The sequence below is a fragment of the Thermobia domestica genome, chromosome 12, assembly GCF_964235325.1.
Source record: "Thermobia domestica chromosome 12, izTheDome1.hap1.1, whole genome shotgun sequence".
Taxonomy (NCBI): Eukaryota; Metazoa; Arthropoda; class Insecta; order Zygentoma; family Lepismatidae; genus Thermobia; species Thermobia domestica.
In genome coordinates, this window is record NC_137465.1 from 89,920,005 (window position 1) to 89,935,063 (window position 15,059).

At 37.0% G+C, this 15,059-nt stretch overlaps 1 protein-coding gene across 1 annotated transcript in view; it reads left to right on the forward strand.

Annotated features, from left to right (window-relative positions):
• LOC145666539 (phenoloxidase 1-like) overlaps positions 1–15,059 on the forward strand; it is an 817,003-nt gene that overhangs the window by 618,234 nt on the left and 183,710 nt on the right. Inside the window, exon 8 of the mRNA XM_081733851.1 lies at positions 1,705–1,869. Coding sequence (XP_081589977.1) covers positions 1,705–1,869 — 165 coding nt within the window. The remainder of the gene's footprint in view (positions 1–1,704; positions 1,870–15,059) is intronic.

Sequence of the window (15,059 nt, forward strand, 5' to 3'; positions counted from 1 at the left end):
TTTGCTTTAGCTCTGCTGCATGATTTTCCACACAAATGCATTTTACTTGGCTCTTTAAATTTGGTTCTTCGATAAAGTATTCCCAAAAAGGACTTATATTTCAACTGCTAGCCATTGCAAACATCAACACTGCTGTATTACTCTCTACTTCATCCGGTTTGTGTATGTATCTTTCCAATTGTAGTACCTATAAAATCAAAACTTACTAGCTTTGTTATGTTAGCATAAAAGAGAAACGGGGATTCCCCGATTTTGCCTCTGTTGATTGGGTATGACATTCGTCCATATCTGGATCAAGTATTCTTTGTGCGTGAGCTTCAAAATACAAAACACGTGTTGTCATAGAAAGAACTTTCTCTCTTTCTCTTCGGCACATACACACACCGGCACACGTGCACTCTATACACAAATAAAACACACATTCTATGTCACGCTGTTTTACTCTCATTGTTTCCGCAATGATGGCCAATATGATAGCTGGCAAACACAATTAAATTACTATTCTTATTAATTTTTTCGGAGGAAAGACTGGTTTAAAAGGAACACAAATCGTGTGACCCATACTAGATTTGTTGTATGTGTGCTTGTGGGTTCACACTAACATACTACAAATCTAGTATGGATCACAATCTAATTATGTTCGCCAATGCTATAGACGTCATGCTAAAATCTTGAATGTTCGCATTGGTTGGCAACACTAACACATTGGGGTGTTTGGGAGACGAGAACACTCACAGTATGTGTTCCATTGTCCAATGCTGCTTCAGTCACATTTGTTATATATTTGTTCAATGTTACGCACGCCATTTTCAACATTGTGATGTTTACATTTGGTTGGCAACACTGGAAACCGAGATTGGTTGGGAGATAATCACACTCAACGTCTTTTTGCTATAGTGTGGTGTGATGTTTCTGCCAAGCTTGATGTATAAACGTCTCATCGAACGGAACCAGTTTTACAACTTCTTATTTTTCACTCCGTTGGGAACACTGACAGGCTGAGGTCCTTAGGAGAAGAATAGGTCTACAGTACATTTTCTCTAGGGACGAATGATGTTTATGCCATATTTCATAGATATATATCAAATGGTAGAAAAAACATCTACCTCATTGTATTTACAATTCGTTGGCATGAGTATGTCTGGGTGCAAAGTGATGTTATCAAACTCTTTCCCGAGTCACATTCTAGCAATGAGCCAAAAACGAACATGACGAGTCAGGCGTTTAAGCGTGATGCATCGTGCAACATTCATTTTTTACTTTTGTCTAATAATGTCATACATAGGGGCACACACATCAAAACACTGACCCATTATGAGGTCAGGTTGCGGATTTGCCCGTGATTTGAAGACGGTTTCGTACTTCTCATGGCAAGAGCTTTCAGACGTTATATAGGTTTTCCCCAGGTTCTTGGTCCCGGTATGGTATCATCCCTAGTAAGAGAAATAAAACAAAAGAAAGGTCATCAAGGATAGAATTTTCTGAGTCAACCGAATATAATCCTTTGGTTATTTGTTATTCTATCAGTAACAAGAATGAGCACATTAGATCTTCATTCCACAAGCATACCACAACCTTCGGTATGTATTGTTGATGTGTATGTGTTATTAAAGTCATTAAATTAATCAAAATAAAACACTTTTCAGTAGTTAATGATTTTCAATATCTGTATTTCACTTCTGATGTTCTTAACATTCGTTTTAGCGCGAAGGAAAGAAAGTTCAACTTACAGAAGAAGCTGGTATTGATATCATTGGAAATCTGGTTGAGGCGGCAACCATTTCAGAAAATATGGACTTCTACGGAGACTTGCATAATATGGGCCATGTAGCTTTGGCGTTCATTCATGATCCTGAAAACAGATATTTGGTATGTACTTACTTTTTCTCTCTCTTTTATATTTGAAAACTACCAGAGTTTGAATTGATTGAAAATGTTCAATAGGAACGTCAGCGGCTAAAGTAATTTAACTATCATGATAAGGCTGCTGATCGAAGGATCCCTATATTCCATTTCCTAGCAATAGGGTAGGCAGGGAAGGCATTGCCTACGGGCTCAGGCTGTTTCGGTATATTAGGGGACGCTTCAGGTTTTTAATAAAAAAAAAAGCAAATTATATAAACGGAGCCCCAAGTTTTCGTGCTTTTCATTTTTGAACATGGCAAGAATAAAAATTCCTGCTCTTTACTCGAATTTATTGCGTATCGAACTATTGGCATTACTATAAACTCGTTGAGGTTATATCCCCGTACAATTAAGAAATTAATCCTCCAGTATTAATAATATATCAGCTTATATTACATGTACTGAGCTTATTAACTTTCAATAAAATTCCCCTGCGCAAAAGGCTTCAACAATAATGACAAATTCTATGACCTATAAGATCTGAATTAAAACGAGTTAAACATTGTTGCCATGAGGCACAGCACAATTGCTATGTACTGCCGTTACGCAGAACCAAGCACCAAGGGTCGGGCAAACCGGGCTAGACGAGCAGCCAAAAATGAATTTTCGAACATATTTTCTAGTATCTTGTAATAAAATGTAAAATATAGGCTAGGACTAGGAGGGGATTTGTGCAAAAAGACACTTTGATCCGGTGAAAATTTTGGTCATGAATTGAACATCTCTGCTCTGATAAAAGAATTTGCAGAAGCAAAAGTGAGAAGGAAACACTTCTAATTTTGTATAAAATTTGTCGATTAAAAAATAGAAAAAATGCTTATAAGTAGTTTCACAAGGTTTATTATTTACTTTATAAAAATGTAAAATCGTAACATACTACATAGATAAATTCATTTGAAATCCTTTTGGTAATACTGGTTGATACATTCAGAGCCATAGTTAGAGTTTCGGCGCCCCTACACTCACGTAACCGAGTTGTATATATATGTAGTACAACCCCTCAAATCCGATCTAATTGGGTTGAAGCCTGTTCGGATTTTGGGGGATTCAAATTACCCGGGAAATAATATTACGTACTTATTTCGTCACTGAATTGGCGGTAAAACAACGACTGAGGTTAGACAGGGTGGCCCAGTGGTCGAAAGGGCAGTGACCTTGACTGGCAGGTGTACACTCATGTCCAAAATGATTGCCGCATGTCTATAACTGTCTTCTTGTAAGAATATAATTAGATAATGATTTAGAATAAGCATTAAGTATAAAAATGTTAAAACCTTAAAAAAAACTAAATTTGTGCGATTAAATGTATTTTTTTCATTTTCCAGCTGTAGTTATTTTTTTTCTCCTGAGGGTGGCCAATAAATATCAATTTTCAGATCGGGCTGGTATCACCCCCTAAAATGGTTCCATATGGGACTAAATTAAGCCAGGAGAAAAATTAACTTCATTGAATAATATTAAATAGTGTGCCAAGCGACCTAAAATTTTGAATCCGATTACAGCACATAGTATATGGGAAAAATCTGGAATAAACTCAAGTAATTTACAAACGGCTAAAGGTAATGCAATGATACCCTGGATAATAGAAACAGAGGAGGAAACATATCTAATTTTGTATAGTACTGCCATTGCGGCCATCTTGAAATTCGCCATCTTGGATCCAGGTCAAAATTTTTAAATAGAAAGGGGGTCATGTGACATATCGTTTTGAGCTATCGTTTTACCAGAAGCACAAATCTGGCACTATTTTAAAGATAGCTTTGGTCATGTAAGAATTATTACCTGTGAAAAGATTTCTCCTTCTCAGATTAATAATTCTTACACGACTAAAAGTAGACATGAGTTTGGCGTGAAAAGAACGAAAGGGATATGATCGGCTTCAAACGAAAGAGGAACGCGAAAGAAAATGCACTTCTGAAAATGATTTGTTTAAACTTTATACGCCAAAAGACAGAGCAATTCAAGTAATGAAGAGGAAAACCCAGTTGAGAATGTTAGAGAAAATGTAAATACGAATGCGTGTGTGCCCGCTGCCCGGACCGTCCAAGAGATGTAAAAGGGGGAAAACTAATTTTACTACTCAAAGACTGGTGTTGCTCTTAATCGATAAAAGATCACTCATAGAGCAGCGATACATATTCTGACAGCGACGGCAGAGGCATTAAGTCATAATGTAGAGGAACTAGCAATAAATGGGTCTTCCATTCACCGATGCTGAGAAAAAACCTGTAGTGAAGCTGCACAGAACTACAAGAAACAATTTCAGAGTGCACTAAGTGCGTTAGTTGTGCATTGGAACGGGAAACTACTGCTGAATTTGACTGGCAGAGAGACTGCCGACGGGTTATCAATAATTATTATAGGAGATGGTCATGAGAGGTTAATTGGTGTTCCCATTTTGTCGTCATCAAGAGAAGAACATATTGATTCTACTATAGTACATTCAGTTGAAGAATGGAACTTGGTAAAGTTCTTGCAGGCAGTTTATTGTGACACTACTCCTTGCAATATGGATCTTGTCAACGGTGCTTGCATTCTGCTAGAGCAGTAGCTCCAAAATAACCTTCTATACCTTCCTTGTAGACACCACATTTATGAATTAGTTTTAAAATGTGTATATTATAACTGTTGTGTTTCGTTTGCATCTGGACCGGTCGTTCTCCTATTGAAGTGTTTTCAGAACGAGTGGTCTAGAATTGCACTAACTTTATTCCAGGGTTTGATGATGATGATGTAACAAACAATATTTCCGATGTAAAAAATGAAGTGGGTGAATTTTGCTATCAAACTTGTAGAAGCAGGATACTGCAGAAAAGATTACAGGGAATTTTTAGAACTGACCATCATATTCTTGGGTGGAATATCTCTTTGAGGAATTTTCTGTCGTTTGCCTGGAGCAATTCACCATGTAAGGTGGATGGGAAAAGCAAGCTACTATTTAAAATATTTCTCTTTCGTAAACAATTTCGTTTAACGAAGCAAATAGAAACGGGTCTTCGGAGAGTATGCACTTTCTGATCCGACTATATGTTCATAGTTGGCTTAAATGTGATCAAACACCCCATTCACCATTACAAGATCTACAATTTTTGAAAGATTTGTACAGTTAAAGACAAATAGATGCTGAATTGTCTGAAGTGGCTCTTTCTAAATTTTCACGCCGACTCTGGTACTTGATGGAGGAACACGTAGCATTGGGGTTTTTTGATGATGGAGTTACCATAATGGAAAAGCAAAAAAATGGTTGAAAGAATTAAAACCATAAGGGGAAACAGTGAAGCAGCAAAGAGGCTTGACGCAAGAGATGATACCATAAAGATTCTTGTGAAAAGAGAAATCAGTGATTTTGTTACAACAAACAAATTTTCCTCGAGAGATTTAAAATACCCAAAGGATTTCTTGAGTGTGATCTGACTTCATGGCCAAATAACAATGACTATCTTCAAGGAAAGACAATAGTTTAATTCATCCAAGTAACAAACGGTGTGCAGAAAGGGGAGTGTAACTAATAGAAGATTACAACAACGTTCTTACGAAAAATAGGAGCACAAACAGTTTCTTTTGCAGATAATAAAACCCCACAGACAATCTTTTCCTATATGCGACAAAGTGAACTGTGTAGCAAATAAGATTCATAACTTACCAAAAAGCTACTACATAAATAAGGGATATTTCAATTTCTTCCAAGTTATAATTTTTCTTTTTCCTCATAATGGTCTATGGACCATCTTGATGAAAAAAAAAAACTTATTTGTAGTTCAAAGCGAAACAAGCAGTTTGTTTCAGTTTATGTAAAAGACTTCCAAAATTCTTACATATCTGTGTTCCATAACTGCAATAAAATAACATTACATGAAGCATTTTGTTTTTCACACATAATAACTCTTACATAAATATAGGTAACTTGAAATTGCATAATGGATACAAGCATGTTTACCTGTTGGTTTGGGCGGTCTTGGTATTCGACGAGCTGTGGATATGGCGATTCCTACATTCTTAGCGTCATACCACGGATCTCTGCGTTTAATCGAAGCTCTCCTTCCACAGGGTTATTGTTTGGACCCAGATGGTTCAGTTCAAGAAGGTTCTAATAACTGGGCAAACTTAGCAGATACAAGCCTTCCGGAGATTAACAAAAAGTGTTATCAGTCGTCTTGGTATACACCAATTGCATGTCAATTACATAATCATTTGTTACAATCTGTTCTTGTTCCAGAAGATAAAGCCAGGCTTCTTGCTGCCTCGTCTCCCGAAGCGGGTGCATGGTTGATGGCGATACCTTCTCCGCCTTTAGGCCTTCATTTGTCAAATGAAAGCTTTCGAATTGCTGCAGCCTTACGTTTAGGCTTAGCAGTTTGTGAGCCTCATCGCTGTCCAGCTTGTGGGGATGAGGTTAACCAACGTGGCCTGCATGGCCTTTCATGCATGAAGAGCGCTGGTAGATTCGCCTGACATTCCTCGGTAAATGATATAATACTACGAGCCCTCAACACAGCTGGATTTCCTTCAATACGGGAACCTTCTGGTTGCTGTCGTTCGGATGGAAAGCGACCGGATGGGATGACACTGATTCCATGGATGAGAGGTAAATGTTTATTGTGGGACTTCACATGCGCTGATACAGACGCTCATTCAAGTCTCCCTCTGTCAGTAATGAACGCTGGAGCTGTTGCTAATCGCAGAGAAGCTGAAAAGCAAAGAAAATACAACAACCTTCTCGAAAAGTTTGTTTTCACTCCAATCGCTATTGAAACAAGTGGTGCTTGGGGTGCAAGAAGTCTAGAATTCATTAGGGAGGTAGGAAGACGCATTTCTTGTGTTTCCGGCGAACTTTGCTCCACATCCTATCTAATACAGCGCATATCCGTTTCTATCCAACGTGGTAACGTCTCGTCGGTCCTTGGCACTTTACCACCTGGCAAGGAACTGGATGAGGTGTTTATACTCTGAGAAGAATTGTCTTTGTAGAAGAACGTAATCAGAATCTAATTGCTTGATATTGTAAAGATTTTAAATATATTTGAGATGACAGGAAAAAAAGGTAACTTGAAAATAATACCAGATTTGTGCATCTGGTGAAATGCTACCTCAAAAAGATATGTTACATGACCCTCTTCCTATTTAAAAATTTTGATCTGAATTCAAGATGGTGGACTTCAAGACGGCCGCCATGATAACGTATACAACATTAGGTTGGTCTCTTCCTCTAGTTCCATTATCCAAGATATCTTTTCATTCCCTTCAGCTGTTTCTAAATTACAAGAGTTTATTCCAGCTTTTCTCCATACACTATGTATTGTAAACGCATTCAAAATTTTAGGTCGATGGGGCACCATTTAAAATTATACAATGGATCTAATTTTTCTCCTGGCTGAATTTGGTTCCATATGGAACCATTTTAGGGGGTGAATCCAAAGAAATTCCTAAATTTATTTTTCCCCATATAAATTTGGACCACCCTATGAGAAGTAGCTTTTGTGGTCATGCTACGCTGAATTTTTATCTACCTCTTTGGACAGATCATTGCAACAGCCAAAAGCGATCATCATGTATTCTGTTCCAAATAAGAGCTATTTTCAAGACTTTTAATTTGGAGGTTTTGTTACATTTGACAAAGCTACCTTTGGTTGTATACAATTGCACTTAGAGAACAGTTACAAAACGGGATTTGTCAATGGGATTTTAAAAATTCACTGGTAGTGATGAGTCTTTGGAAAAGACGAAATTGGGTTAAGTCATGACCCCTCGAGCCCCTACTCTACAAACTGCCTCAAGTTCGAAGATGTTATCATTCCTTTTGTTTACCGTCATTTTTAATATACCTGGGCAAACATAACCTTGCGTGTGTCTCTTCAATCCTTTCATTTTCATACCTTAATTCTCACCGTCATGATTAATCCGGTTGAGTAGAAAAGCGGGATTAACTAAGCAAATTCATCACCATCAAAAGACGGAATTATTTAAGACTTTGACCGTTTCTGATTTTGAACATGCTCCTGCGTACGCTACAAGTACTCTCGGCACTTTGTATATGACATTCTCATTAAGAAATCATATACAATAACATACTTTAAGTAATGAGTAAAAGCTTATTGTGAGTCTTATTGAAACGTTTGGGTTGCGAGCGGAACGAGGGAAACAGTGAAAATTTATAAAATCTTGTATTTGTTCTCTCTTTCTGTCCTTTTCTTTGTGATTGCTTATATATGTTAGCTGATGATGTGTCAGATCATCACAAAGTAATTGGCTTAATCAGCATCAAGCACGGACTGTAAATTGCAAATAATTTGCACCCCTGAGAAAAGCCACACCAGGAGAAGAAACACTGTAACACATCAGGAATATTTGTGTTTGTAGTTATATTGAAGATGAAAATAAAACAGTTAATCCAAATTACGATACAAACGGATATAGGTGACCAAAAACGCGAGCCCGACGCTCGTGAGCTCGGCACTCACGCTCAACAGGGCTCGGGCTCAATAATTGAGCGCGAGCCCAAGTGAGTTCGAGCTCCAATGAAATAAGTGAGCGCGAGTCCGAGTGAGCGCGAGCCCAGTTGAGGGAAGTGAGCGCGAGCCCGAGTGAGTGAAAGCTCAGTTGAGAGAAGTGAACGTGAGCCCGAGCGAGTGCGAGTTAAATTGAGTGCGAGCCCGCGCTCACTTCATACTCACGTGGACTCATTTGCTTTAGAGGGGGCGCGGTGGCTCAGTGGTAGAGCGTTCACCTCCGGTGTTTGGGGTCCCTGGTTCGATCCCAGCTCGCGCCGTGTGGACCTTGTGGTGGACAAACATCGTGCTCGTGGGTTTTCTCGGGGTTCTCCCGTTTCCTCCCACTTTCTTCATTCCACCAATTCACTCATTTCTCATTATCACCGTCTCCTTTAGCCTAACCGGCATAACCGTGGGACGTTAAACTTAAAGATTTCATTTCATTTGCTTCAGAGCCAAATAAATAGGAAACTCATTCCATGTGCAGAATTGTAAAGGAAGAATGAAACTACTTTAAAAACGTGGGCGCGGTGGCTCAGTGGTAGAGCGTTGACCTCTGGTCGTTGGGGTCCCTGGTTCGATCCCAGTTCGTGCCGTGTTGACCTTTTGGTGGATAAACACCGTGCTCGTGGATTTTCTCCGGGTTCACCCGTTTCCTCCCACTTTCCTAATTTCACTCATTTCTCATTATCACCTTCTCCTTTAGCCTAACGGGCATAACCCTGGGACGTAAAACTTAAAGATTTCATTTTCATGTCAACTTTACAAAAAGAAAAAGCACATTCTTGAGGTCTGAGCTGTCATTTTGTCCAGAGGACTTCAAACACCTCTCGATAGAGAACCTAGTTTTTCATAGTTATGATGAGAGGATGGTATTTGTTTGAGGCAGGTATTTGTTTTTGTTGTTTTAGTAACAACTTCCATGACCCAAGGTTTTTTTTTTTTTTTTGTGATATCATAAAGTAAGGAAACTACTTGAAACTACTTTACCTTGCGAAGTGGGAAATTTATTTACTACCAACTAATGAAGCTGTGCGTTCATAGAAAAGTCGAGCGAAATAATTATGTATTAATTGTAGCTTCTTTAAATCCCAATAAACAAGAGTAGCTCTTAAGATAACTAGCAGTTGATGGTGTAGTTGATAACTTGCACCAGAATAGTTATTCAGCCCATTAATTTATATGGGGAATCATTGTTTTAATTTTTTGAAATAAAAGAGTTTTAGCCTGCTAATTTTACTGACTACTTCTTGAGATCTTTAAATGTATTCTATGCGAAATTTAACTACTGTATTATGTAATCTTAATATATATCGGTATAAATAAAAACTAAAACAATATTACATTGAATATTTTTAAAGCAAGGAACTCTTAAATAGGATAGAAGAAATTAGTAAAGTTGAATGATTAAAATCTCTTCTATTCAAAAGAAAAATACTCCCTCATATAAGTCAATGGGCTATTAGAAAAAGAAAGATAGCAATTTAACATCCAAAAAAATAAGACACACACCCACCCACCCACCCACCCACACACACACACACACACACACACACACACACACACACAGGGTGACATCCAGAAGTCCTAAATGGCAGAAGTCCTAAAAATATAGGCACTAGACCTAAATTTTAGGACTTCTGCAGTTTAGGACTTCTGCCGTTTAGGACTTGTGCTGCGGTATGATTTTTAGGACTTGTGCCGTTTAGGACTACTACCGTTTAGGACTTGTGCCGTTTAGGACTTGTGCCGCGTTATGATTTTTAGGACTTCTGGCGTTTAGGACTTCTCCCTTTTAGGACTTGTGCCGTTTAGGTCTTGTGCCTTTTTTATTCACTTGCTTTAGTTCTGAAATTCGCCACCACCATACGAAATTGCGACGATGCAGCAACTAGTTGACAATAATGTTATGAACGTAGCTAATTCCAACAGTAACAGCTATATTTGTACTACTAAGATTATTATTATCACTATCTATTCTGCACTTATACACGAATTACATAATACAACCTATTTCATTCTAAGAATTAATTATAAAATTAGTTGAGAAATTCGTTTCTTTCGAATGGAGATACGAGAATCCCAAGACAAATTCCTAAAACAAAAACAAATAAATAAAAAATAAAAAATATTTTTCATCATTTTTATATACCTCCCTCAATTTGCGGGAGTAAATTTGAATTTAAACGCCATCGGAAGTGTAACTATTCACCTCAGCGAAAGCAAAAACTATGGACTATAGCGGTCATTTTTGATCGTTTTATACATCTTCCTCTCCTTCCCCCAAGTTGCAGTGCTGAATTAGAATTTAAGCTTCATCAGAAATGTCAGTGTTCATCTCAGCAACCCCGAAAACTATGGGTTCGACACTAAGATCGATAATTTTTAATATATATCCGCACTTCCTTCCTCCAAGTTGCACCTTCAAAGTGAAATGATAAAACCATCTCAGGCCCGAACCTCATCTATGTTGAAAGTTTTTGTCGAGATCAGTCTGGTGGTTCAAGTGTTGTTAAGTTACAAATATAGTTACTTTCATTTATATATATATATATAGTTACATTCTTTCATTTCTAGTCTAGTTAGTTACAGTCGCTTATACTTTGATTTATATATATATTTATAAAAAAACTCAGCTATTGCCCTTAACCATGATTGCGGAATTGATTAAACGTAGTGTTCTTGTATTAAATAAATTTATTTTAAATATATCTTTCTCATTAATTTCAATTAAGTTGCTTTTCAAAGATCCTCTAAAATTTCAGTGACGCACTATGGGGGACGCGGCAGAAGTCCTAAACGGCAGAAGTCCTAAAAGGTACAAGACCTAAACAGCATTAGACATAAAATGCACAAGTCCTAAAAATTATTTCGCGGCACAAATCCTAAATGGCAAAAGTCCTAAAAGGTACAAGTCCGAAACGGCAGAAGAACTAAAAGGCACAAGTCCTAAACGGCAGAAGTCCCAAAAATCATTTCGTGGCACAAGTCCTAAAAGGCACAAGTCCTAAACGCCAGAAGTCCTAAACTACAGAAGTCCTAAAAATCTCTTGTGGCGCTACCATCGCGTCCGTAAGAAGAATACTGTTAATCTGTTAGTCAAAGTTTTAGATATACTGTTTCATATTACAGAACCTTAGTTCTTACAAGTTATTTATATAAATACATTCTATCGTTCTCAAATAATAAATAAATAAGTAAATAAATGAAGCCTGTTGTCCTTTCTTGCTCTTTCCATGATATATTTCTATGTTGACAATATTTTAATTTCCTACCAAATGTGATTCCTAGATCTTTCATAATGTGTGCTTTGTCTAGTTCCACACCATTGACCTCATATTAGTAACATAATATTGTGTTTTAGTTATGTACGTCATAAATTTTGTTTTCCTTGTGTTGTTTTCAAGTAAATTATTTTTACACATATATTTCTTGTACAGAAGTGTTTCTGTAGCAAATAATTGTCATACTCGTAATTAACTACTCCTTACTCGTTATCATTATTAATAATAATTTTAGTGTTACTAACATAGTTGTTACCGTTGGAATTAAATACGTTCATATTAGTATTGTGGCAACTACTTACTACTGAAATACTTTCTCGAATATTTAAGTCTGTAGTTTGTAGCAGGGTGGCCATAGAAGTTGTAGCCCATAGTGCGTCACTGAAATTTTAGAGGATCTTTGAAAAGCAAATTAATTGAAATTAATAAGAAAGATATATTTTAAATAAATTTATTTAATACAAGAACATTACGTTTAATCAATTCCGCAACCATGGTTGAGGAAGGGATGTATTAAAGTAAAGTATGGGACAAGAATAAACGACCAAAAATGCCATTAAAACTAAGGGAGATTTTGGTTGTTTATTCTTGGCCGGTACTATACGAACCATTGAAATAGTGCAGAAGCAATAGCTGAGTTTTTTTATAAATATATATATAAATCAAAGTATAAGAGAATGTAACTAACTAGACTAGAAATGAAAGAATGTAACTATATATATATATATATATATATATATATATATATATATATATATATATATATATATATATATATATATATATATATAAATGAAAGTAACTATATTTGTAACTTAACAACACTTGAACCACCAGACTGATCTCGACAAAAACTTTCAACATAGATGAGATTCGGGCCTGAGATGGTTTTATCATTTCACTTTGAAGGTGCAACTTGGAGGAAGGAAGTGCGGATATATATTAAAAATTATCGATCTTAGTGTCGAATTCATAGTTTTCGGGGTTGCTGAGATGAACACTGACATTTCCGATGAAGCTTAAATCTAGTTCAGCACTGCAACTTGGGGGAAGGAGAGGAAGATGTATAAAACGATCGAAAATGACCGCTATAAGTGTCGAATCCATAGTTTTTGCGGTCGCTGAGTTGAACAGTTACACTTTCGATGCCGTTTAAATTTAAATTTACTCCCGCAAATTGAAGGAGGTCAATAAAAATGATGCAAAATAATTGATATTAGTGTGAATCCATAGTTTTCGAGGTCGGTGAGGTGAACAGTGACACTTTCGATGCCGTTTAAAAAATTTAAATTTATCCCCGCAATTTGAGGGAGGGGGAGGTATATTAAAATGATGCAAAATAATCGATATTAGTGTGAATCCATAATTTTCAGGGCCACTGAGATGAACAGTAACATTTCCGATGTAGTTTAAATCTAAATTTAACGCCGAAACTTTAGGGAGGGGGAAGAGGTGATATATAAAAAATGACCGCTAATGACTGATATTAGTGTTGAATATATAGTTTTCGGGGTTGGTGAGATGAGCAGTGACGCTTCTAATGCCATTTAAACCCAAATTCAGCGCCGTGACCTGGGGACAGAGGATAGGGTTATATATATGACTGATATTATAGTCGAATATGTCGTTTTTGGGGTAGCCTTGATGAACAGTAACACTTTTGATGCCGTTTACATCCAAATTCAGGCCCGCAACTTGGATAGGAAGAGATATATATATAAAAATGGCTGGAAATGGCCGATATTAGTGTCTAATCAATAGTTTTCGGGGTCGCTGAGATGAGCAGTGACATTTCTGATGCAGTTTAAGTCCAAATTCATCTCCGCAACTTGGAGGCGGATATATATATATTAAAGGATCCAAAATGACAGATACTAGTGTTGAATTCTAGGGATGGCCTTTTTCGAAAAATCTGTTTTTCGATTTTCGGAAATTTCATTTTTCGTTTTTTCGTTTTTCGCTTTTTCGAAAAATTTTTCGTTTTTCGTTTTTTCGAAAAAATTTTCGTTTTTCGTTTTTCGAAAAATTTTTCGTTTTTCGTTTTCCGAAAAATTTTTCGTTTTTCGTTTTTCGTTTTTCGAAAAATTTTTCGTTTTTCGTTTTTCGAAAAATTTTTCGTTTTTCGAAAAAAATTTCGTTTTTCGAATAAAATTTCGTTTTTCGTTTTTAGTTTTCGAAAAAGTATTTTTCGAAAAAATGTGGCCATCCCTAATCTTAAGATTAAAGAGATTCGCAGTCACGTCCGGATGTGTCCAACACTGGCACTAGTACCCGTAGAGTATATTTCTGATGGTTTGTTGATCAACATGGAGGCTGTCCGATTAGACGAAGAGTCGAAGTCTTCAATGATTAGGAGCAATGGCTGGAAAATCGAAATTTTTCTCCGGAAAGTTGGAATTGTAGCAGTTACAGGAATCGAACAAATAAAGCAGTAGAAGACTGACACAAATGCTTAAACAAAATATTATCCAGAACCCCTGCACATTTCCAATCTTGTGAAGACTATTGAGGGAAGATTCTATATGTAATCATGTTTTCAGAAGAATGGAAATGCTGAGCATTACTCAAAAGAACGGAAAAGCCATGTATATGAAAGTTGACGATAGGATACAGTCAATACTTCATAATTTGAGAGAACATGTTGACCTGAGAAAATGTCTCAGTCGCTTGAGCTTTGTATGTACATAACCTTGAACAATTTCCTATGGGGGCGCGGTGGCTCAGTGGTAGAGCGTTCACCTCCGGTGCTTGGGGTCCCTGGTTCGATCCCAGCTCGCACCGTGTGGACCTTGTGGTGGACAAACACCGTGCTCCTGGGTTTTCTCGGGGTTCTCCCGTTTCCTCATTTCATAGCGTTGCACCATTTCATCCATTATTTTGCTCATCAGCATCTCCCTTAGTTACGCAGCCCCATTCGAGGTCCCTCGTGACTATATGTTTAGCGTATGCGTTTTCGGTTCGGGAGACCGGGTTCGATTCCAGCCTGGAGCTTAAGTGGTTTGTATCTCATGTTATGCTGAGTTCACGTCTCTATAGCTGAGTAGGACGCTAAACTAAAACCAATATCCTCATCATCATCGGAACACATTTGCAAGGTGTTGAGCTTAAAATAAAAACTAGATTGCGAATCTTCTATTTATATGTTTTCTTTTCACTTGAAAAATATTTTGAGTCTTTAAAAGAAGAAAACACAACAATCATTTGAGATTTTACATTTAAAGAAAAAAAATGATTAATTAGGCTTATATTATATGGAACTTCTCCACTTTATAGTATAAAAATTTGAGATGGGCCATTTATCTTGATACGCCCATGTAATTTTGAAACTAATTGACAAAAATGGCTGGAATTTTGTAAGATGCAAATAACGACAAGGGAACTC